This window comes from Sceloporus occidentalis, unplaced genomic scaffold (genome assembly GCF_023333645.1).
Source record: "Sceloporus occidentalis isolate IW3139 unplaced genomic scaffold, rSceOcc1.0.p SCAF_2, whole genome shotgun sequence".
NCBI lineage: Eukaryota > Metazoa > Chordata > Lepidosauria > Squamata > Phrynosomatidae > Sceloporus > Sceloporus occidentalis.
Window position 1 is genome coordinate 224922949 of NW_028316982.1, and position 25549 is coordinate 224948497.

The following is a 25549-nucleotide window of genomic DNA, read 5'->3' on the forward strand; positions in this document are numbered from 1 at the left end:
AGAGTGGTGTTTCAGTTGAGTGGAGGAGCAAGCATTGCAGGGCATCTTGTTGTCTCCAGACATCGTCATCATCTCAGAAGCCTGGACAATTTTTCTGGCTTCCTAGATTTCAAAAAATTGCAGCCAACAGAAAGCTGGGCCGATTGGCCAGGGTGGGCTTTTACAAATTCTCCTTAGATTTTTCACTCAGGTCCATTGGGTGGACATAAAGCCATCCTCATTTAGTGTTATGGGGCATGGTTTTGTTTATTGCTCTGTCCAATCATGCAAGATAGTCACACAATCTTGCTGAGTTTTGCATGAGATAAGATCCAGTTTTGGGGAAGATGGAGTTTCTAGGCCTGTCAGTGAGTTGGGGCTTCCCCTATGGGACCTTATGGATGTAGGTAATATGATTCAAACCAAACATGAAGATGGTTGTCCTAGCCTCATTCCCAGGTGGCAGGGGACCCATCCAGTGGCTTTCACCCATGCAGAATCCCATGTCTACCACTCCATGTAGTTTCAGCAACCAGGCTTAGAATCAATGCCCAACAGCTGGGTGCCCTCATGCATGAGTCTGGAGCAATGCATGATTGAGCCTTTCACTGGTATAACCGATATGGTTATGGCCTTTTCCAGTCCAACCTCTTTGTGTCTCTGTGGACTACTGCAAAGCATAGATCCTCCTAGACTGAACTCACAAGAGACAACTTTATAAGAATTGTATACCAAATCCTAGAGGTGGTATGCATAATTTCACTCACATTGGTTCCACATACCGTAATGATTCTCTCAGCTTCAGAAGAAGGCAAAGCTGCTCTGGACAAATCTTGCCAAGAAAACCCCAAAATAGGGTCACCTTATGGTAGCCATAAGTCAGAAATAACTTGAAAGCATGCAGCAGCAACAATAAACTACTTTCTCATTCCTTTTCACCTGCCATATTTAGGGTTTTGGCTATAAAAACTCCTCCATATACAAATCATCTAGAAAAAGATTTAGAAAACCCCCAATGTAGGTTGGATTTTTTTGATAACAGTAGTACTATCCTGATATGTCAAGTTGTTCTGCCTTCTGTTTTATTGCTTTCTAATGAGCAATGGTGATAAGTTGGTTTTGAAAGCTAACACATTCATAACATGTTACTTTTTTTAAAAAAAAGAAAAGTAACTTTAAAACTCAGATAAAAAGATAAAAATTGTTCCAAAATAATCTTCCAAAAGTAACATGTACAATAATGGCAGTCATACTGAGCACCTGCACTCCAAAATGTACTACTGTGTCAGTGAGTTAATGGACAAGTCAAAATGTCAGCAACTAAACAGAGATTGTTGGATTTTGAAACTGCATGTTCATACTTTAAATTCAATAAATTGCAGTCCTGCCAACAATGTGCCATTTTGATTTAATAACATCACAGGAGTCATGTGCATCATATTTTCTTTAATTTAGATATATACATTGGTCCCCATGCTTTCCCCCTTTCTGGAAGTACTAAAAGTTCATGAGGCTGGACACCTGAAGCAAAGGTGAATTCCTGGGATGCTGAACTGGCCAAGGGGCCCATATCCACTGGTTGAACATTGTTACAAGAGTTAAGGATGTGAGTAATGACATCACTGTTTTCGGCCTTTGATAGAGTGCATGTGGAATAAACCAGATACCCTCCAGGACGCAAGGCTTTAATTGCAGACCTGTAAAGCAATCAAAAGGAACAAATATATTGAGCTAGATTTTGTATTAGAAAGTCTTGCAACAAGATACAGTACAAAATTATCTTATGCGATTTGTCATTGCCTAGCATTTGCACAACCCCCCTGCACCCAATGAATTCAAAGTTTTTTGAATTGCATGAATACATTCTGAAATGTCTTAGTTGAACAAAATCCACTTACTTTCCTAAAAGATAAATATATTTTAGTTTTATTAAGTCCTCCATTAGACCAGAACTCTGCAATTCTTATTAATAGTGTTCTGCTGTGACTGTAATGCTGACTTTGCCCAGATACTGTGAAGATCAGATGCTTTCACACATATGCTCGGGGGGTGTGTGGGGGGGGGGAGACCACCCATATCTGCATGTAGTGTCAGAGATAAAGATGCAGCTATTGTGCATATCTTTTAAAAACTTATACCTACCACCACTTTTCAATTGAAAGTCACTTTTTGACATTTTATGATGTTACCAACTTGATAAAAAATATGGGGATCCATGGATGCTGAATTGGTAAGAATGCTGTAAGAATAACATGCAAGTGACTGCTGTTTACAATCAGCTCTTGAATAAACTGGACAATGTAAAATTGTTCACTCTTTGTGGGGGAATTAACCACAGTGTTTAGCCACCAATGAAATATGTTGTACTGCAATTGAAAGAGGGACCACTCTGTTGAAGATCTCTACTGAACCAACATTTCATAGAAATAATCTATCAACAAACATGAATTAGGAGTCCTACAAATCAGATGGTAAGGTACTCTATGACTAATTTGTGTCGGTGGCATCAGGATAATTACTGGAGAGAAAGAGTAAAAAGGACATAAAAATGAAAGGAGACAGAGAAGATTTCTGTACTATGTTAGAGGAATTTAGGTTGTAAACACATACATACTAACCTAGGAGTATAACCCATTGAATTCAGTGGGACAGCTCTGAGCAAAAACACATAATTTTTTGTGGATGTTTCAGGCGATGAAGATGCCAGCCACAGATGCAGGCAAAATGTCAGGAATAAATTCTTCCAGGATACGGCCACATAGCCCAAAAACCCCACAAAAAAATATGGATGCTGGCTGTGAAAGCCTTCAACTTCCCCAAAACACATAGGTTTGCACTGCTAGTGCCTGTATACCACTGAAATCACTGGAAAGACCAGGTTGGTCCACTGATTTGAATTAAATGTATGCATGACTAACTTTATCTAAACCCAATAGTATTATCATCATCATCTGGTCCTATAAGGTTGTTGTAAGAGCCAAAGAGCTGAAAGAGCCTGGAGTTGGAAGGTGACTGCCCTCTCAATCACTTTGCCCAAGAATGGTAATAGGGAGACCAGTCTATAGTTGTTTCTCACCAGGGGATCCAGGGAGGATTTTTTAAAGGGTGGTTTAACCACTGCTAATTTTAACTTAAATGGAAATTTACCCTCCCTGAAGGAAGTGTTGATTATTGATTGTAATAAAGTAGTCACAACATCCCCACCCTGGACGGTCAGCCAAGATGGGCAAGGATAGAGGGGGCACGTTGTCTTCCTTACACTTCCAAGGAGCTTTCCACATAATTGGTATTTATAAACTCAAAATGATCCAGTTTAACAGAGTCCACGGAGTCATTGGATACTTCTCTTATTGTTTCTGTTATAATATCGGCATCAAGATCAGCCCGTCGGAGAGATTTTATCTGCAAAGAAATCATTGAAAGCATCACAGCAGGCCTTAGTTGGTTCTAGTAAGAAGTTCAGGGTGGGAGACAGTTGGGTTAGCACTTTAACCACCCTGAACAGCTCTGCTGGATGAGACTCTGCAGAGGCAATACGTGCAGCACACAAAGAATTGTTTGCTGCACTTATTGCCACTCCGTAAGAATCCAATAGGTTCTTATGGAGTGTCTTGTGGGATAGACAGCTGATGTTTCCGCCAATAGTGCTCTAGTCGTTGCACAGCCTGCTTCATTTATTGAAGATCTTCCATATACCAAGTTTTTTTATTTGAAGCAGGCCTGAAAGGACGCTTGGGAACGATGTTGTCTATAGCCCTGGTAAGGGCTATAGACAGGTATCAACCAGGGCATCAACAGAATCGCCATCAATCCCAACCATAAAACCCTCTAGGGCTTCTTGGAACCTTTTGGTAAACAGTTAAAGGTGTACGTACACAGAGAAAGAGAAATAATATATGCAAAGCAATTGAATTTACAAACTCCACTTCTTTGAAGCCTTTATTCAGTGACTAATTACATATTTTTTGTCCTGTTAGGAAAGCTGGCATTAATTATATCACTAACTTATCCATTCTTCATATTAAGAAAAAAGATTTTGGGATAAATTACAAGAACACCACACTGCACTTCAACGCTGCCATCTCGTGTTTGCCATTAGAAGCTCTTTTTAACTGAATGCCAAGCTGGTTCTGATCAGTGGGAAAGCAATCCCTTCTGAGCCACTCAAGCAACTGAAATTACATTTACTTTCATCCCTGCATTTCTTCTTTTGAAAGTGATCATAGATTTTGTTTTCCTTTTAAAGATCAACCTGGCCTAGCACGTCATAGCTACTCCACTTATATTTGTTGGTTGTGGCTACACAACAATCAATCTGAAAAGGCCAGAAAATCCCTCCTGTATCCACAGCACACAATTTACTATATGCCTGTGAAGCAAAGCAACGTGGTGGCACAGGGGAAACTCAAGAGCAGTATGAGAAAGTTAAATATGCATCACTCCTCTTATTATACTGGGCATGTGTGTCCTGATGTATAAAAACTAGTGAACACCAAACAGTATTTCTGGCAGAAGGGCATTTTGAAAGTGGTGTGCTGTGCTTTTATCTTGTTATTTTCAAGATTTTTTTTTAACCAAGCTCTTTGAAAAGAGAATTAATTGCTTTTAGCTAAATTTTGTTTCAAATTATTGTAAGCCACTTTTGGTCCTGAACTGGGAGAAATGCATGGTTCAAAATAAATACAATGAACAAAGGAATCATTTCCAAGTCTTGAGGGGAGGCAAATAAAAAATCATCATCATCTTTGGAAAACACTTTCTGAACTGTCTCCCTCTGCATAGCCATTTGTACTTTTGTTTGTTTTATTACCCAACATATTTCTTCTAGTGTGATATTTTAATGTTTATTAATTTCACATTTTATATTTCTAACTATAGTCCTCTGATAATTATAGTGTTGGGGGAACTGCTTTTTGTTCCAGTAAATGTAAATAATAGCCTCATTCTTTAACAGAATTCTCAAACCAGAGACCAAAAAAAGAAAGAAAGAAAGAAAAAGAAAAGAAAAGAAAAGGATCACAGGCAGGAGACAGCCAGAGAGAGAAAGGATGATGGAAAAGATATCCCTTCTTCTATCTTTGCAGGGTTTCAGAGCTGCAGTGGAAGGAGTGTGAGACACAGCAACACACAAAAATACACTGTCCCAAGAACAGAAATACTTTATTCGATGCTGCAGTGTCATGACTAGGCTGGAAGCTCAAGGAAAGAAATGTTAAGGTATTAATATTTATTAACTTTATATTTCATCTGTCCATCTCAAGGGGGTGTACATGGCTCTTCTCCCCGTACTTTATAAGCGTAATAGCCCTGTGAGGTAAGATGGCCTGACAGTGAGTTTTCTGGGTGGTGAACGTGCATCTTCCAAATCTTGTTCATGGACCACAGTTACCCTCAAGCTGCCTGTCAAGTTATAGCAACCCCATGAATTCCATAGTTTTCCTAAGCAAGGAATACTGAGCGGTGGTTTTCCCAAGCTTTCCTCCAATATGTAGCGTATAGCAACTGGTATTTGTTGGTGGTCTCAAATCCAAATACCAACCAGGGCTGACCCTGATGAATTGGGCAAAACTATGGCTTACTAACTATGGCTACAAGTCTATATCCAACCTAAAAATGAAACTCCAATTCATACTAGTGTTATTCTGGTGTTGAAGAGAGGATTAACTTGAATGTATGGAGAAGACTAGCCCAATCAACTCCTTTGTTGCTCTCCACTTGGAAAAGAAAAACCTCCCCATAAGTAAAAAGTCCTCCATGAAATTCAGAAATGAAGTGGGTTTCCCCCTCCATATTTAAGACCCCTATGCAGGCATAGAGGAACAAAATTAGGAAGGGAAATGGCTGGAAGTGAGGGAACTGTAAACTTCACCATGTGCAATCTTGCTGATTCTGAAAAGTAGGGGTTCCAAACGCATGGAGCTGCTGCATGCACAGAAGATACTATTCTCTTCAGACTTCGGCCTGTTACAGACGGCCAAAATAAAGCTGCTTTGAGTCACAGTGGATGTATGGTGTTTCAATGATGCATGGGTCCTAAGAGTCCAGACAGGGACTTAGCCAGGATTTTGGGAAGGGGGGGGGGGGTCCAGACTAAGTGCCACCATTATAATGGGGCTTGGGTGCGGTGGCACGGCAGCACATACCATTCATTTTATCTAATGGAAGGGGGTCCGGACCCCAAGAAACCCCCCCCCCCTTTGGCTACGTCCCTGGTCCAGAAGCCACACCAAAGCCACGCTCCAGTCCTTAGGGCTGGAGCATGGCTTTGGTGCGACTTCTGGACTCTTAGGACGCATGCATCATTGAAACACAATACCTCCACTGTGACTCGAAGCAGTTTTATTTTGGCTGTCTGTAACAGGCCTTCGATTCTCCAAATGTGGGGAACAACAAAAATGGAGAAACTGGCCTGCTGTCTTCTATTAATGCATTCAGGTTAACCCTGTCTCTTGAAAGCTTGAACGCTACAGTGGCTTCCATTTCTGGTTTGAAGATAAGATTTGGTTTGTTACCAGCACAGTTAGCCAAATGCATTTCATCTGAATCACTGGAATGTTCAATGAGAAGAGAGATCTTGTTAACTACTTAGCAATCACCTGCTAGATTTGGGCTCTGCACATTCATCTGTAAACAGAAAGCAGAGGTTTAGCTTAATGCTATGTGAAATGTAATATGCAGTTTGATCCTGGCAGCCAAAGCACAGTTTGGCTGCAACATCTCAGCCAGTCCATAATATTTTAAAATGGGTGAAAAGATAGTAAGCAAAACACACACAAGCTGTAAATTACCAATGTTTCAAAATCCTGCAAGTTCATGGCAAAAGATGAAATGTTATAGTATTATACTTTTACTACTATTGTTATAGTATTAATAACTGACTTTTATTTCTTTCAGCCAAGGGGCACAACAAAAATGGGATATATAACAATGGATTAATCCATGTGTTATTGCTTCCTTTATGAACAAGAGGAAGTAGACCTTTTTAATATTCAGTGATAATTAATATTCAAAACTCTGGCAGGAAAGTTATTGTTTGCAGCTGCTGCTGCTGCACTGTTCACCTATTTTGGAATGTTTTCAGCAAAAACACAGCTTCTCTCTCTCTTCTAGATAACAGGCCCAATTGGATTAAATTAGCACTTGGGAATCTTGGGTTGTTTGGATTTTTCTCTACCAACAAGGTTCTTGCCATCAAGCATGTTCCATCTGAGAAGTATAATCTAGAATGATTTATACAAATTTGCAAAAATTTCACCGAATGATATATGCTTCTTTGAGTCTGGAGTTCAGAAATTGGATTCCATATGTCAAATACTGAAGAAAGAAAACTGAGGGAGGTCAGTGTTTTAAATGTGATTGATTTCTCAAAAGGAAATGGGTGACATGATGCATTACTGCAATAAGACACTCATATTTCGGTTATAAATCACAAGCTTCCTTTAGACCTTTTCCCGAGGAAGTCATGCATTAAAAAAAAAAAAAACCTCCCCCCACCCCAGACCAACCTACACTTGCACTGCCATTATGAGGGCTTTCCATAAAGAATACTACTTTTAGGAAAACAAGCTGTTTTATTTCTCTCTAAATTCATCCTGACAGCCAGTATACTTCTCAGGTGAAAGACAGCACTCTATTAAAAAGCTTTAGTATTTGATCAATAACCATAAAATAGCATATAGCAGGGAAAAATGAGTAAGGAAGGGGGAGGGGAACTTGCTTAATCTATCCATATCCTCTCGCCCAATATTCTATTGTATTATGTGGCTGTTCATTTAAATTTTCATTTGTACTTGTCCTTGTACATAAAACAACAGCTGCAATTTAAGCAACAGTAAACCAGGGAGACGTAATTCAAAGATACGAGTTTTCCTTAGGACAGAGATGAAAGTTAGGTAAGTTATTCAGACAATTCCTTTAATTGCATCCATTTGTCCAGCAGTATGCTAAATGAAGTACTGTATACGCATGTATAAGTCTAGAAATTTAGGTCAAAAAATTGACCCAAAAACCTAAGTCGACTTATCCATGGGTCAATGTAAGTACTTTATCTTAACTCTTATTTAAAAGAAGGAACCATCCCCTGGTGAAAGGCAAGAGTATAATCTGTCCTGGAAGCACTGACCCCCTCTACTCTCTCGTCCATGCAACCTTAAGAGTGAGCACAAAGATTTTGGAAGTTCTTTGACATTGTTTTGCTTTGCTTCGTCCTTTATATCCTTTGTTATATGTCCCTAGTTTTTACCCTCGACTTATCCAAGGGTCATATCAAAATCCATAATTTTGGCACTCAAATCTGCCCTTGACTTATACATGAGGTCGACATATAGTCGAGTATATACAGTAATGAAGGCAAGGCCTATACTCCCATTAGGAAGTCTGCCAATCCATGTCCTACTGATATGAATGGGAGATACACAAAAACCAGGGCCAGTCCTGACATTAAGAAGAGAGAAGCATGTGCCTCAGGCAGCAAAATCTGGAAGACTAACAAATGGCAACCACTAGTTATGCCTGTATGTTGGAGGACAGAACTCATTATATAATCAGCCTTTGATATCCATGGATTCTGCATTCATGGATTCAACCATCCATGGCTTGAAAATATTTAAAAAATAAATAAATCCAAAAAGAAAACCTTAATTTTGCCATTTTACATAGGGACACCATTTATATTAGGGAGCCCTGGTGACATAGTGGTTAAATGCCTGTACTGCAGCTATTCACAACCACAAGGTTGTGAGTTAGATCCCAGGGCATCAGGGTCGACTCAGCCTGGCATCCTTCCATAGCTTGCTAAAATGAGTATCCAGTTTGTTGGGGGCAATTAGCTTACACACTCTAAACTGCTTAGAGAGTGCTTAAGTGCACTGATAAGCGATATAGAAATGTACTTGCTATTGCTATACTTACTACACTGTGTGTAATGGAACTTGAGCATCCACAGGTTTTTGTATCTGCAGCTGGGTATGCCCACTGTACCACTCAGCCTGTCCTGCACCCTCTAAACTGGTGTGGCTCAGGTTCAACGGAGGACTTTGTCCTATCACCATTTTTGAAGTAAAATTCCATTGCTAATCCTTTTCATGGGATAGAATGGGAGCTAAGTAGTGGCAACAACATCTTGCCCTTGTGCAGTTCCCACTGCATTTAGACTTTTGTGTGCCCATAAATTTGTTTAACTGTTGTATTCTGCACCCCACTTTGTGTGACAATCCCCAGGAATTCTGCTCAGACCTACCTGGGTTTCTCACTCCCCACCAGTGAAGATTTTTAGTCCCCTTACAAGCCTATGGCGCAGTACAGACTGCCGAAAACGGCGGTCTACCAGCGCCTGTTTTTCCTCCACAGGGAAGCTGCAGCCACCAAACCACACGGCTTCCCTGCGGAGGAAAAAGAATCCGCAAAGAGCGGGTTCTTTCCCCCCCATGCCAGTTACGTCATGAGTGCGCCAATGGCACACTCACGACGTAACTGGTGAGGCATAGTGTATGGACGCTATGCATCCATTACATCATAATAGCGGTGCCCGTGTACACGGAGTGCTACCATTATTGCGCTGTCAGTATGTGCTAGGGTTAGGGACCGTGCAGTTGCTGTGTGGTCCCATAACCCTAGAACGGCGCGAGCATGGCGCTTTAGCATTGTGTGTACTGCACCTAAATTTGCCAGAACACTTTCTGGAAATTAAAACAGTTTGAAACTGATTTCCATTTATAATGGAGGTTGCTCCAATGAAAGCCCAGCGACATCTGACAAGGAACCATATGAAAACCTCATTATAGGCTTTATGATGTAGTGAGAAACTCTGACAAAAACATCAGAGAAAATTATGCAAGATGTTGGGTATGTTATGCAAGAAGTTATACATAATGTATGTTCCCAATGGAACATCAACGAATATGCCATGTTTATAGCAATAGCAAGTACATTTCTATACTGCTTATCAGTGCACTTAAGCACTCTCTAAGCAGTTTACAAAGTGTAAGCTAATTATTTATGATAAACATGATCCTGTTGTTCTCTGGCTGTGATTTTCCAGATGTTTTGGACTTCAGCTCCCACAATCACTCACCACTGACTGCTGGCTGGGAAGTCTGGGAATTGAAATGCAAATTTCTGGAGGATTAAAGGTTGAGAACCACAGGTCTATAGCACAGGAGATATGTGGCACAAAGAGACTGCCTTTTGTCAACTGGGCTTGACCATTTCCACCTGTCTTGCTCCAACTCCCTCCTAGTCCTAGTAGCCTTTGTAATGAAAGAAGGAGACTCCACTCTCCATAACTGCCATCTGCCGGCCTGAGAGGAAGGAGACTCCGCCCTCCATAACTGCCATCTGCCGGCCTGAGAGGGAGTTCACCAGGCAGGTCCAGCTCCATCAGGGCTAGCCTGGAAGAAGGAAGAGCCCTCCCTCCAATCCATCTGCCTTGGTCCAGGCCTCAGAGGGAGAGAAGAACCACTGGACCTCATCCCCTTTCCCTCCACCATTCCCTTCTCCTTTTGTTTCGTGTCTTTTAGATTGTAAGCCTGAGGGCAGGGAACTGTCTGATTAAAAATAATTGTAAGCCGCCCTGAGAGCCATTAGGGCTGAAGGGCGGGGTATAAATACCTAAATAAATAAATAAATAAAGAATGAATGAATGAATGAATGAATGAATGAATGAATGGCAGGGACAGACAGCGTCTCTGTGGTTACAATGAGAACACAACCATTACCACTTACCTTGCCCCACACCCTTCATAAAACAGCTGCATTCCCTCAGGAATAAAAACATTCAGGGACCACAGATGGACCTGAAACTAGTGGATAAGGAAAGAGCTGGAAAAAGCCACCTTTTCTCTCTTAGCTACATAAGTTTTTTCTTTCACTTTGTGCCAGTAAGCAAACTCTTGGGGATGGATGGGACACATTGCTCCCAGAGAGGCACCGATTGATCAATTGTGTAGGTCTTTTAAAATTAGGCCTACCCTTGTCCAATAGCAGTATCATCTTCTCTAGAGACTTTTATTAATTTTTCTTAGATAATGAGATGACATTTGATCAGGGTTCATTTTTTTGTGGATTATACCATCCAGAATCCTTCAGCCACTATAGCTGCATTGGTGTTTTCCAAGCACTGTATTTTCTATTTCCGTCTATTTAAATATGTTCTTTATGTTAACAGTTAAACCTTGCAATGACACAATTTTTAAAAAATTAGAAAGGTGTGTTTTACTCAGGCTTCAAGAATTTTGTTCTACTTTAAAAGATAAGTGGAAAACTCTCCTGGTTTCCTGTTTCTCCCCTCCCTTCCACTGTCCCCCTCCTCAAGAATGTCCTAGTTACAAGCCTATTGCTCAGCATGAAGAGCAGAATGGCCCTTTCTGTACACCATGGTAGTTATTAGAAGAAGTCAATATAACTCTTTGCCTTTTTAAATGATGGCTGACTTACTGTGACTGCATATGGAGAGAAGAATATATGGGTCAGATTGATGCAGAGCTTGAGAAATACAATTTAGCATGTCCTTCAGCCCAGGGTTGTGCATTACTGAATATCAGTTTTTGTTCATACTTCTTACCTTAGCAGCTGTATCTGTACAGCAGATAATAGCTTCCTTTGTGCTAATCGCAGGGTAGCCTGCTGGATATCAGAAGAGAATAACCAACTTCTATCATTTGAGCAGGGAGCATCCACCAGTACCTAAATGACCAATAAGAAAAATAAAATAAAATATGGAAACTTCTTTCATATAGTCAAGAAAATTCATACATTCATAACACAATTAACTTACTGACAAAATGAATGGGGCAGATCAGTGGCTTCTAGGCCACAGATCCCATGTTCACTAACCATTTTGCCATGCTGTCTGGGGCTTAGAGGAGCTGTGGTCCAGAACACGTAGAGGACACCAGATTACCTGCCACTGTCACACATAAACATTATGTTTATCTAAGAATTAGACATTTTATTGGATGTCATGCACTTTGTATATTTTATTCATATGCAAAATATATCTTTCTTAACAAATATTTACAGCAGTGCAAAACAACTCAGAAATTTCTCTTGATATGCATTAATCTGTAATGGCTAATGGCTGCAACACAGAGAACATATCTTTTGCATACAGAACATCTCAAGATCAATTTCTGATATCTCCTGTCAGGGCTGTGGAAGATCTGAAATCCTGCAAAACCATGGCAAGTTGGTGTAGAAAATACTAAGCTTAATGGACTAGTAAACTATCTATGATGCTATTTGAAAAACTAATGAACCATAGCCATTTAGTTTTTACATATCCTACCATTTCAAATTCTCACTTCATTTGTCAATTTAACAAATTATTCTGCATTTCTGTAATTTCCACAGGATTTTACACACCACATTTGAAATAAAGGCTGTGTTTTATAGATTACAGAAAGGCCTTTTATTGTGTAGAACATGAGAAATTATGATTCATTCTATATGAAATGGGTATGTCACAAGAACTAATTGTCTTGTTGCATACATCACACTCTGGACAAGAAGCCATGGCAGAATATAGAAAAGCAGAATGGTTTCCAACTGGCAAGACGGTTGGCTAGACAAGGCTGCATCTTATCACTCTATCTGTTTAATATATAAAGAACATGGTTGTGAAAGCAGGATAGTGAAGAAGGCTGTCAGGAGGAAAATTAACTTGTGTCGAAAATGGTGCTGGAAGAGAGTTTGACAGATACTATGTACTGCCAAAAAGACAAATAAGTGGGACTGTGAGCAAATTAGGCCTGAACTCCCACTGTAAGCAAAAATAACTAAATTGAGGATCTCTTATTCTGGATACATCATGGAATAACATGACTCACTGTGAGAAGGGGGGTTTGAGGAGAGATAAAGTGGAAGGCAGTAGGAAAAAAGGAAAAGCATATTACAAGTGGATCAATTCAATCAACGAAGCCACAGCCTTGAGTTGGCAAGGTCTGAGCTCGGCTTCTGATAACCTCTTGGAGTTCAAGGGATCACAGTAGGTAGAAGCCAATTTGATGGCAAATAATAACAACTGGAAATTAGTTTTTAACTTTGATTCACCAGTTACTGTTTCCTAAATGAATGCCCTGCAAATGATTTCTTTGAATTTCTCTTTAATACTTCTCATAATTAAGCATTAAGAAGTGATGCCAATATGTCAGTTCAAATGTAATACTAAATCTCCTGCTGGACTTCAGACTTTATGGTGCATGGGAAGGCTGTTTGAAAGCAATTTCCTGTGATACTTTTCCCCAGGAAACAAGTGGTTAAAAATGAATAAAACTGCTTATTAACAAAACTAAATGATTTTGTGGCACAAGTTCACCTGATGCACACAAGAGGATTTATGTAGTTAACTGATCAATTAATGCAGGCTTTAACAGAAGGATGGTGTCCAGAGTAGCTTCATTATTTTTTACACTCTCCAGCCTGCAATTGGCAAATTCCAAGTGCCATGTTTTAAGGATGTTCATACAATTATGTCCAGAAACAGACAAACAAGATGATAAGGGCTCTGGAAATCCTAGTCCTATGACACTGAAAGCACTGTCACATAGAAAATGGATGAGATGTGTTTTCTGCTGCTCCTGAGGTGGGTGGAAATTATAACTATGCAACAAATCTGTAAGAAAAATTTCCTAGTGCCAAAAATCTCTGAACAGTGGAACAGGTTGCCTCAGGAAAGGGGTTGGCTCTCTGTTGTTGGAGGTATTTGAGCAGAGGCTGGATGGCCACTGGACAGAGATATTCTCATTATATCCTGCACTGAACAGAGGTTCGAACCAGATGACCTGCAAAGAACCTATATGATCTGATATTTGATATCATATCAAAATATGGAGAAGAAACTGAACACAACTATATGAAGGATAAAAGCTGGCATACTCTTTTTTTTGTTGCAGTTTTTAGAAGGAAAATTAAGAACTACCACTGAGACGGTTGTGCTGAGACCCATGAAGTTATCAGCAATTATAGACATACCTTGTCAAAACTTTCAGGTTGGAGATTTCCAATCTGTCTTCCATCCCGCTGAGAAAGAATAACTATGTTCATCACAGATTCTGGAATGAATGATTCCAATGTCTGCTTCAGCCAATGTGATCTCAAATTATCATATTCATTGGAGAGCAGAAGACCTGAACAAGAATGACATTAGATAAATAAATCTATTAAAAATAAGTTAGCACTATTATGCAAACCAAACTTGAAATTCTATATTCAGAACAATAACCAGAATCTACTGGAAGAGGCAATGTTATGTCAAGAATCAGGGCCATTAATCAACCCCTTATCATGTACAGATATGATATATAATACAGTGGTACGATGAAAAGCTAATTGATATTTGCTCAGGCCAGACGGTTTCTTGACAAATAAAGTGAGTGAATTTGATTCAGAAAGACAGAGGAGCATTTTAGTTTTCAAATATTTAATCTGCATTTGCACTGCAGAAATAATCCAGTTTGACACCACTTTAACTGGTTAAATGATATGGAATTCTGGGCATTGTAGTTTTGTGAGACATTTAGCCTTCTCTGGTGCCACAACAAACTACAGTTCCCACAATTCCATAGCACTGAGCCATGGCAGTTAACGTGGTGTCAAACTGCATTATTTCTACCAGTGTGGATGCAGCCACAGATATATACCGTGACAGAAAAGTACAATGTGAGAATGGCAGCTGACAAGCAAAATAAATTACATCACAACCACTTGTAATGAAACTGATAGATCTTCTGTGTTGCAAAGCACCCTCAGGAATGGATGGAATTCATAAAAAAGAGTCAAGAGGACAAACAAGGGTTACACCATATTCTGCTAGTTGTTTGTCATGGAACTGCATTCATATGCTGCTTTTATCTGTGTCATATTAAAAAAATGTATTTCTGAGATAAATGTGATAAATGTGGATAGCCAATACAGTCAGGTGGTGGGCTGAGTATGGTGGAGATGCTATTTCAGGGACAGTTTCCGATGGTTTGGAATACTTGGCCAGGTTGAAAGAAGCATTGCAAAGAGATTTTCAGGGGAAATCCGGAAGCAGGGGAACAGTTAATCTACCATTTCCAGCCAAATGCCTACCAAGGCCCCATTCACACTATGGAAATAAATCAGTATGGAACCGGTTTAGTTCCATGAAGTTCACATGTGCCCCAACTTCACTTGGTGCAGTTTGGGGGGGGGGGGCAAAGTGCATTTTGTATCAGACCCTTTAGCAGTTTTTTTAAGGAGCTGCAACAATCTGCATCTATGGTAGTGTGATCATGTTACCGAATTGATTCACATTGTGCTGCATCATTCCTGGAAATGGAGGCACCCCCATTTAAAATCAATATGGTGGCAAATGTGAATGGCAACAGGGTTAAAATGGCACAGAGAGATTCAATCGTAGTAAACATAGTGGGAACACTGAACCAATTCTGAATCGGTTCTGAATTGGTGCGGAGATGTGAATCTCTTCGCTCAAAAAAGTAAGTGTAAATGGCCCCCAAGACTGCTTGGAAGCAGGGGCTCTAGTCTAGGCCTTTATCACAAATGGCTCCAGTGTAGCATGTATCTTACTCTTCATACGCTGCCTAAATCTAGAACAGATTATACAGGTTGAGTCTCCCTTATAGTCTCCCATACCAGAAGTGCTTTGGATTTCTGAGCTTTTCAGATTTTGGAATATTTGCATATGCATAATGGGGTATCTTGGAGATGGGACCCAAGTCTAAACATGAAATTCATTTATATGTCATATATACCACATACACATAGACTGATGGCAATTTTATCCACAATATTTGTAATAATTTTGTGTATGAAACAAAGTGTGTGTACACTGAACCATCAGAAAGCAAAGGTGTCACTATCTCAGAGCTACCCAGGTAGATAATTTTGGATTTTGGAATATTTTGCTTTTTGGAATTCCAGATAAGGGAGACTCAGCCTGTATGGTGGTCCATAATCTCCCTTAAAATTTTTCCTGGGCTCTGCAATTACTTGTGGCACATTGAATTCCCTCCCCCCCCAAAAAAAATAAATAAATAAATAACCGAATCATCCAGTTGATGAAACATAGCTGTCCCCACTGACAATAATCTTATCTCTACAGAATCTTAGAATATAGTCTTTTTATTTCATGTCTCTGCACTTCATGAGCACTTTCTCTCTAGAGCTGACCTTGCAAAATTGGAGTATCACAGAGACGATGTGAAAATACCAGAGGACTACAGAATATTTCTTTTCATGTGCCTTCAACTAATGCACAAGAAAATTGGTGCTAGGTGGCAACGGCATAATAGGCAGATTGTGTTCAAGATAGAAATTAGTTCCTGATGTGCTGGCTTTTGACTGCAATAGGGAAAAGGAATGCCATGAGAGTTTTCTTAATGAATGCCTCTGAATTACTCACTTAATGGGTTATTTAGCAATCTAACAGCCAATTTGTGTATGTTCTAATTGGTTTCAGAGAGCAGTGGCTTACCTGGCCAAGCACACTGAAGTGTTGCTATTGATTTACCCCCTGGAGCAGCACACATATCTAAAATGTTTTCTCCATTTTCCACTTCCAGGGCCAGCACTGCTAGCAGTGATGCTGCATTCAGCAGGTAGTATTCCTTCAGTCTACCAGCTCTGTGTCTTTGAGCAGGGAATCTACCAGGAGTACTACAGATGTAACATTTGAATGATGAAATTTCTGGGAAAAGCAGCTGATAGCCTTTCAAACGCAAATTATCCTCCACTTTAGAGGAAATGCTGAATTTATTAAGGAGGACAGCATACTGCCAGCATTGGGGCGCTATAAGCACTTCCCTGGAGATAAATGAAAAAAATATAGATGTTACTGTATTTATTTACAAATAGTAGCATACTGTTATCCATGAATACATAAAATGTGGTAGCATCAGTGAAAATAGAAAAAAAAAAAACCATTCAGGTTTGGAGTGGTACAGAAATATCTACAGTAGACCCTTGTTATATGCTGGGGTTTGGTTCCAAGATCCCCCGTGGATAACAAAATCCGTAGATGCCCAAGTCTCATTAAATATAATGACATAGCAAAATAGAGTCCCTTATAAAAATTGGAAAATCAAGGTTTGATATTTGAAATTTATACTTTTTTGGAACATCTTCAAACCGTGGATGCTTGAATCTGTGTTTAAGAAATCCGTGTATAAGAAGGGCAGACTGTACTACTCTAGGCTGTGGGAAACAGTTATTTTAGATTCAGTTGCATGCAAATACAGTTGGTCCTCTGCGTCCATGAATTCTGCATCTGTGGATTCCACCATTGCCAGTTTGAAAAGATTCCCCCCGACTGTCAAAAAAAGTACAAAACGCAAACCTTGATTTTGTCATTTGACATATGGGACACTATTTTACTACACCATGGTATATAATGGGACTTGCACATCCACAAATTTTGGCATCCATGGGGGCTCCTGGGATGAAACTCCTCTGTACAAGGGCACATTGTAGTTTTCACTGCAGTCAACTGATTTACTCACACTGAATGGGAACCTACAGCATGCAACTAATGTATTCCACCTCCTTTATATTCTGAAACACGTAACTGTAGGATTTTTCTCTCCTGTCTTGCCACTCCATGGAACTCAGACACACCACCACTATAAGCATGAAATTTTGGCACAGTTCAGCATAAGGGCTAGGCTGCAGTCTGTCTCCTTTTTCTGTATCGGAAATTACTGCATGGAAGGATTGGTTTGCATGACCATGAAGAAAAAGAAAAGGTATCTCTACGGTCTTTCAAGGGCAAACTTAGCTTGCAAGAAGAGCTGGCACTGATAAAACATTAGAGTGTGATTTTCTAAGGCTAGGAAATAGGACTATCCAACTAATTTTAGGATGAAATCCAGAAAACTATTAAGACAAACACAGAATATATTCTATTATTTTATATTAGTTTATATCAAAACATTTCTGCATATTTGTGTTCCATACAGATTAACTGGATTTCAAATTGTGGGGACTTCTTGGGTCTAATGATAAGGGCTAACTAGCAAATATACTGAAGCAATTCTTCTAGGCCAGTGGTTCCCAAACTTCAGTCATCCAAGTGTTTTAGACTTCAACTCCCAGAAGCCTGACCCAGCATGGCCAACAGTTAAGAATTCTGGGAGCTGAAGTCCAAAAATCTGAGGAATCAAAGTTGGGAACTACTGTCTAGAGTAGACTGACTGGTCCTACTCAGATTTAATTAATACATACCAAAAATGTTCTCTGCAGTTTCACTGATAAGAAAAAAATCAATATTTTCAAGTTTTAACAAAAAGTATTCTGCAACTTATGAAACATAATCACTTGAGGTTAATTTGCATAGCAAAATACTTTTTTTTAAAAAAATGCAGTTGGAAAAAATGTGCAGTTTGTGAATTCATTGTAAACTGTGCAGTTGGAAAAATGTGCTGTTTCTAAATTGTTAATAGTCATAAAAGAAGGAGTTAAAGTAGGAATATCATATGTTTATGAAGCACTTAAATGACAGTGTTTATCAGGCAATTTGGGTGAAAAGCAAAGCGCAATTTTGGTGAAGTTTCAATTGTCACAGTACAAATTCAATGAAGCAGCATAAACAGTTCTTGCACTTGTGTGTCACCGAACTGGGATTTACACTGGTATGAACCATTTGATTCCCTGTTAGTTAATAAACTAAGGCAGTATGCATTGTTGCTGTACAGTAGGAAAGAACAAATAATCCCTGTGATTGCCATTGATTCATGATTTAAGCACAGAACAAAGCATGCTGTTGACTTTACTTTTAAACTGTGGAGGAATTTGTGCGGTTTGAACATCAGCTATACTGACCCAAGACTATTGTACAGGTCCTAAGAGGTTCACCAGCCATGTATCCCATAGTATCTGATCTTTCTTTTTTGTACTGATAAGAAAAAAATATATTTGGAATTTTCCTGATTGTGCTCTGTGCAGCTCTGCCACACCTACTGTAACTATTTTATGACGCAAAGGGTGGCAGGGAGTGTATAATGGACACAAAGAATTCAAAACTGACCTGACGGAGTTCCAGGATTCTCCCAGCTCCTTGGAGTATTGTTTCTCAAAATGATCAAGAACAACCTGGCATATTTGCTTTTGAAGCTTTGTTTCTGATTTTGTTTTAAACTGGGAGAGATACAGGGAGAAAGAAGTCAAATACTATTCTCACAGATAATCATATGCACTCTAAAATCATAGAATCATAGAATCGTAGAGTTGGAAGAGACCACTAGGGCCATCCAGTCCAACCCCCTGCCATGCAGGAAATCACAATCAATGCATCCCCGACAGATGGCCATCCAGCCTCTGCTTAAAGACCTCCAAGGAAGGAGACATCCTCCGAGGGAATGCATTCCACTGTTGAACAGCCCTTACTGTCAGGAAGTTCCTCCTAATGTTGAGGTGGAATCTCTTTTCCTGTAGCTTTCATCCATTGTTCTGGGTTCTGTTCTCTGGAGCAGCAGAAAATAAGCTTGCTCCCTCCTCAACATGACATCCCTTCAAATATTTAAACAGGGCTATCATATCACCTCTTAACCTTCTTTTCTCCAGGCTAAACATCCCCAGCTCCCTAAGTCGTTCCTCATAGGACATGGTTTCCAGACCCTTCACCATTTTAGTCGCCCTCCTTTGGACACACTCCAGTTTCTCAATGTCCTTTCTGAATTGTGGCGCCCAGAACTGGACACAATAATCCAGGTGGGGCCTGACCAAAGCAGAATACAGTGGCACTATTACTTCTCTTGATCTAGACACTATACTTTTATTGATGCAGCCTAAAATTGCATTGGCCTTTTTAGCTGTCGCATCACACTGTTCACTCATGTTCAACTTGTGGTCTACTTGGACTCCTAGATCCCTTTCGCAAGTAGTTTCATTCAGCCAGGTGTCCCCAATCCTATATTTGTGCATTTTATTTTTCCGCCCTAAGTGAAATACCTTACATTTCTCCGTGTTGAATTTCATTTTGTTAGCTTTGGCCCAGTTTTCTAGTCTATTCAGGTCATTTTGAATCTTGATCCTGTCCTCTGGGGTATTAGCTATTCCTCCTAATTTGGTGTCATCTGCAAATTTGATAAGTATGCTCCCAATTCTGTCATCCAGGTCATTGATAAAGATGTTGAATAGCACTGGGCCAAGGCAGAGCCCCGTGGGACCCCACTGGTCACTTCTCTCCAGGATGAACAAGAGCCATTGTTGAGCACCCTTTGGGTTCGGCTGGTCAACCAATTACAAATCCATGTCACAGTTACCTTGTCTAACCCACATTTTACAAGCTTGTTTTCAAGAATGTCATGGGAAACCTTGTCAAAGGCCTTACTGAAATCAGGATATACTATATCCACAGCATTCCCTTCATCTACCAAACTGGTAATTTTATCAAAGAAAGAGATTAGATTTGTCTGGCATGACTTGTTTCTCTGAAACCCATGTTGAGTTTTTGTGATTATGGAATTGCCAGCTAGATGTTCACAGACTCTTTGTTTAATGATCTGCTCTAGAATCTTTCCTGGTATTGATGTCAGACTGACTGGACGATAATTGTTGGGTTCCTCTTTTTTCCCTTTTTGAAGATGGGGACAACGTTTGCCCTCCTCCAGTCTGCTGGGATGTCTCCTGTTTTCCAGGAGTTTTCAAAGATTATTGCCAACGGCTCCGATATTACATTTGCCAGTTCTTTTAATACCCTTGGATGGAGTTCATCTGGTCCTGGAGACTTAAATTCATTTAGATTAACAAGGTATTCCTCTACTATCTCTTTACTTCTTCTGTGCTGCAATTCCCCTATTCTGTCCTCTGCTCCATTATCCTCAGGTTGAGCACCCTTTTCCTTTTCTGAGAAGACTGAGGCAAAGAAGGTATTGAGTAATTCTGCCTTTTCTCTGTCCTGTGTTAACATTTTGCCATCTTCTCCATGCAGTGGCCCTACCATTTCCTTCTTCTTACTTTTGCTGTGGACATATCCAAAAAAAGCCCCTTTGTTGTTCTTAACCTCTCTAGCAAGTCTGAGTTCATTCTGTGCTTTAGCTTTTCTGATTTTACCCCTACACATGCCTATTTCTCTGAATTCCTTTTTCGTGATTTCCCCCTTTTTCCATTTCTTATACATGTTCTGTTTAAAACTTAGCTCAAAATACCTCATATTGGAAGGGTACAAATAGATGACAACCAAATATACTGCTCTGAGCTTTGCCCTGTATAAAGCATAGTCTGATTATAATGCCTTCTGTATGTTTTAGGTATACAGTACTACATTTATTTTAATTGGTAAACCAACTTGAATCGTGGGTTTTAGGAGAAAGTGGGGCACAAATAAAATGGTTGTCTCATCACTATTTGCCCACTACCTGGGACTGTTTCCATTACAAGAAGTGATAGTTCTGGTTTCAGCAAGCAAAGAAACACGCTATCAGAGGCCAAACAGTGTATTTTCAGAGGAAGCATTTTGCAGCTGCTCCGTTTAAGTTTGTTTTGCTTAGTTAATAGAGTACTGTGCATATCTTTATCCATTTTGAGTTGACTTTTTAGGTGGAGTTAAGATTTTTGGGTAGTGTTCTATGTATGCTTTTTGGTACAGCTTACACATATTTATTACCTTGTATCTATTCTGCTTTTGATGGTACAGTATTTATATTTTTTACTGGTTGCAGATATTTTTATTTCACTTTGTCACTATGTTGCATTCTCTCTTACTGTTCATGTTTCGTGTTTACGTATCTCTTAAGTGTTATTTCATTTTTCTGAATTTTAGGGTGAGACCCTGTCCTTTTGTTAGAGTATAAATAAAGTCATCACCATCATTATCATCATCATTGTCATCATCTCCTCAGTTTCCTTGTAAAGATTAGGAGCCTCTCTGCAGTGTCCAGTATAAAACAAAGGCCCGGTACAGACTGACACAAAGCGGTGTGGCAGTGCCGATTCTGGGGTTCTGGACCATGCAGCAACCGAACGGTTCCATTATGAAATTAGGTTATCACTAAACTTGCAACTTAAGTCAATAAAATTTAACAACAAAGCTAATTTCTCTCTTTTTGTCAGAAAATTTCCAATTTAGGGCTGAAACAGATGGCACTAAAGGGGCAGTGTGACATCACCCCTTTCAGCGTAGATTGAGGCCATGGCAACCGGAAACCACGGCTCCGATCCAGCTATTTGCTGCCTCAAAAAGGGGCAGCAAAATGTAGCTCTTTTTTGAGTTGGCAAAAGGGCACCCTTTCCACCACAGCTTTGCAGTGCTCCTGCGGTGTGCGGTGTATGAAAGATGGAGTGCCACAACACTGCCCACTGTCTGGTTGGATGGATGGCATGATGCTTGGGGGCAGCATTGGGCTGTGAGTCATCAAAACGCCACGCCCCACACCGCCCCCAAGCCAGTGCTTATTGCTGGTCTTTTCCGGCCCTTTATTACTAATATAGTTGATTTTAAGTAGTTTCCCATCTGTGGGCTTGATAAAGTTGTATTATGTGTAGGGGGGGGGGGGGGCGGAATCATCTCTGCATCTCTTCTAGCTACAGAATAGCTTGAGTCAGTGCCAACACTGGTGTCATTCCAGTGGCAAGTGAAAACCTTTGGAGTTAACTGATGCTAAGTCGACCAATTTATAGCAACCCCATGGATGAGACCCAAATCACCCCGCCAACAATAACCCTGATCAGTTTCTGCAGATTCACAGCAATGCTTTCATTGTCTGAGTCAATGCATTTGTAACGAAGTCTTCCTCTTTTCCTAATGGTTTCTATCTTGCCAAGCAGGATTGCCTTCTCTAATGAGTCATGGCTTACCATGATATGTAGAAAGTATACAATAGTTCAGAACACATTGCAGAAATAATCCAGTTTGAAAACGCTTTAATTGCCCTGGCTCAGTGCTAGGGAATCCTGGCCATTGTAGTTTATTACAGCACCAAAGCTCCCTGACAGGGAAGACTAAATATCTCACAAAACTACAGTTCCCAGAATTCCCTAGCATTGAGCCAGGGCAGTTAAAGTGGGCTCAAACCGGATTATTTCTGTAGTGTGTTTTGGACCAATGTCAGTTTAGTCATCTTGGTTTGCAGGGAGAGTTCAGGCTTGATTTGTTTTAGGACCCATTCATCCTGAGGGGGGTTCATTTCAGGGTGGGGACTGTAGTTTAGGGAGACATTTAGCCTTCTAGGTCAGACAGCATTGGTGCCACAACAAACTACTAATCCCTGGATTCCATAGCATGGAGCCATGGTCGTTAAAAGCAGTGTCAAACTGGGTTATTTCTGCTGTGTGGAGGCAACCTTAGTCTCAAAGGTGCCCCAAGAACCCTTCGCATACTCTTTTTCCAGACTATCACAGGCTAGGTCTTGAAAATCCTATCACACAGCATGGTTCCCAAACTCGCAGAGGTGACCAGGCCTGTCCTCCTTTTCCAGGGCCTTGTCCTCCATCTCAATTAACCTCCTGCCCCAGGAGCAGGAGCGCCCAAAGGTCCTCCCTTTGGAGCATGGCTGAGATAGGTGCGTTTACATTTCTATGACCCTTAACACACTGCAGAAATAATCCAATTTGAGACTGCTTTAACTGCCCCGGCTCACTGCTATGGACTCCTGGGAATTGTAGTTTGTTATGGCACTAGAGGCGCTCTCTGACAGAGAAGACTAAACGCCTCACAAAACTACAGTTCCCAGAATTCTCTATATAGCATGGAGCCAGGGCAGTTAAAGCGGTCTCAAACTGGAATATTTCTGCCGTGTGTTTTGGGCCTGTGAGTGCTTTCTAAGCTTTTATTTGGTCATGGCCTCCCATTTTCTCTCGAGTGAGTGTTTTACATTTGCCCTCCCTTGCAGTGAGGGGGGTCTGATCGGCGGTCGCCCTGCTGCAAAACTTAGGCCCACAGGCCGCACTCGTTACCACGGCAACAGGGCTCCGCTCACTTCCGGTCTGCACCGGAAGCGGGTTCTGAGGCGACATAAAACTGTACTAGGGGCCACCGAGGGGGAAAGGTTCATCATTCCTCACCTGTCTCTCTCCCAACCGGCCGCTCGCCCAAAGCCGAACCCGGGAGAGCCGCAGCCAAAACATGGCTCCTTGGCCACGGAAATAGTCCCACCTCCCTCGTTCCGCCGCCTCTGTTGCCCAGACTAAACCACAGCAGCCCGCGCAGCGCGGCCCCCAAGGCTGCGTCTGCACTGGAGCGACGATGCGGGTTGGCATCGCGTTTAGCCCCCTCTTGCGGAAAGTCCTGGGTTTTGTGTGTGTGAATCTACCACAGTAATCGCCAAACTTGGCTCCCCAGATGCTTTTGGACTTCAGGTCCCAGAATCCCTGGCCATTGACCAAGCTGGCTGGGGCTTCTGGGAGTTGGAGTCCGACGCTCTTGCGAGGAGCAAAGTTCGCGGACTCCCCCTGGCCTTCCAAGGCCTTGAGCTAAAGTGGTTCTCAAACTTTGGGCCTCTATAGATTATTTTTTTTTGAGACTTCAACTCCCAGAATTCCTGAACAACGAGGAAATGGGACTTCTGGGAATTGAAGTCCAAAACAAGATCTGCAGGCGCAAAGGTTGAGAACCACTGTAGCTCAAGACCTTGGAAGACCGGGGAGACCCCAAACTTTGGTCCTCACAAGCGTTTCCGACTCCAACTCCCAGGAGCCCCAGCCAGCTTGGTAAATGGCCAGGGATTCTGGGACTTGAAGTCCAAAGCATCTGGAGGAGCAAAGTTTGGCAGTGCATGGGGGCCCTGACTAAATCCTACTACTACTGTGCGCCTTCAAGTCTTTTCCGACTTATGGCAACCCTATCATCGGGTTTTCCTGGCAGGTTTCTTCAGAGGAGGGTTTGTCATTGCTATCCTCTGAGGCTGAGAGAGTGTTACTTGGCCAAGGTCAGCCAGTGGGTTTACATGGCTAAGACAGGAGTCAAATCCATATCTGTCCCAGTGTCCTAGTCTGACTCTGAAACCACTACACCGCACTGGCTCCACGCTACTATTGCCACTACTACTACGATTATTATACTGCATGTTGTATATTTTTTTATGATGAATTTAAGATGTGCGTTGTTTTAATATGTGTACATCTTCATTTGTCCTTTTAAATTGATGTGTTTTAATTGATGTTTGTTAATTGCCTGCTGTTCCCTGCCTCAAACAGTGGAGAGAGGCAGGTAAGAAGAAAATAACAACAATTTAATCCGAGTATGAACTCTTATGAGTGGATTTTAATGATTTTATACTGCTGTATTTTAAATGTGGGCTTGTGTTTTTGTGTTTTGTATTTTAGTATGCTGCACCCTGCCTCGAGAAATGGGAAATAAAAATCATCATCATCTGTCCAAGAGTGGTAGTGCCACCCTTAGCAAACTACAAATCCCAGGATTCCATAGGATGGAGCTTTGGTGGCAGGGAAAGCTGGGTCAAGCTGTGTTATTTCCACAGGTGGATGCACTCAAAGAGCCAGCATGGTTTGAGGCTTGGAGTATGATTCTGGAAATCAGGGTTCAAACCTTGATTCAACCATGCAGACTGCAGGGGTGACCTTGGAAGTCACATTCTCTCAGCTTCAGGGGAAGGCAATGGCAAGGCTCCTCTGAAAAAAATCTTGTAAAGAAAAC

General features: G+C 40.9%; 1 protein-coding gene across 1 annotated transcript; it reads right to left on the bottom strand.

Annotated features, from left to right (window-relative positions):
• Positions 1 to 1380: 1380 nt before the first annotated feature.
• LOC149319738 (tRNA (cytosine(34)-C(5))-methyltransferase, mitochondrial-like) lies at positions 1381 to 24260 on the bottom strand. The gene is made up of 6 exons (XM_089508148.1): positions 23959 to 24260; positions 18983 to 19092; positions 16436 to 16764; positions 13948 to 14102; positions 11540 to 11661; positions 1381 to 1676 (listed from the first exon to the last, which is right to left on the bottom strand). The coding sequence occupies exons 1-6, from the start codon at positions 24151 to 24153 to the stop codon at positions 1415 to 1417; spliced, it is 1173 nt and encodes a 390-aa protein (XP_089364274.1). The 5' UTR covers positions 24154 to 24260; the 3' UTR covers positions 1381 to 1414.
• Between the last annotated feature and the right edge of the window lie 1289 nt (positions 24261 to 25549).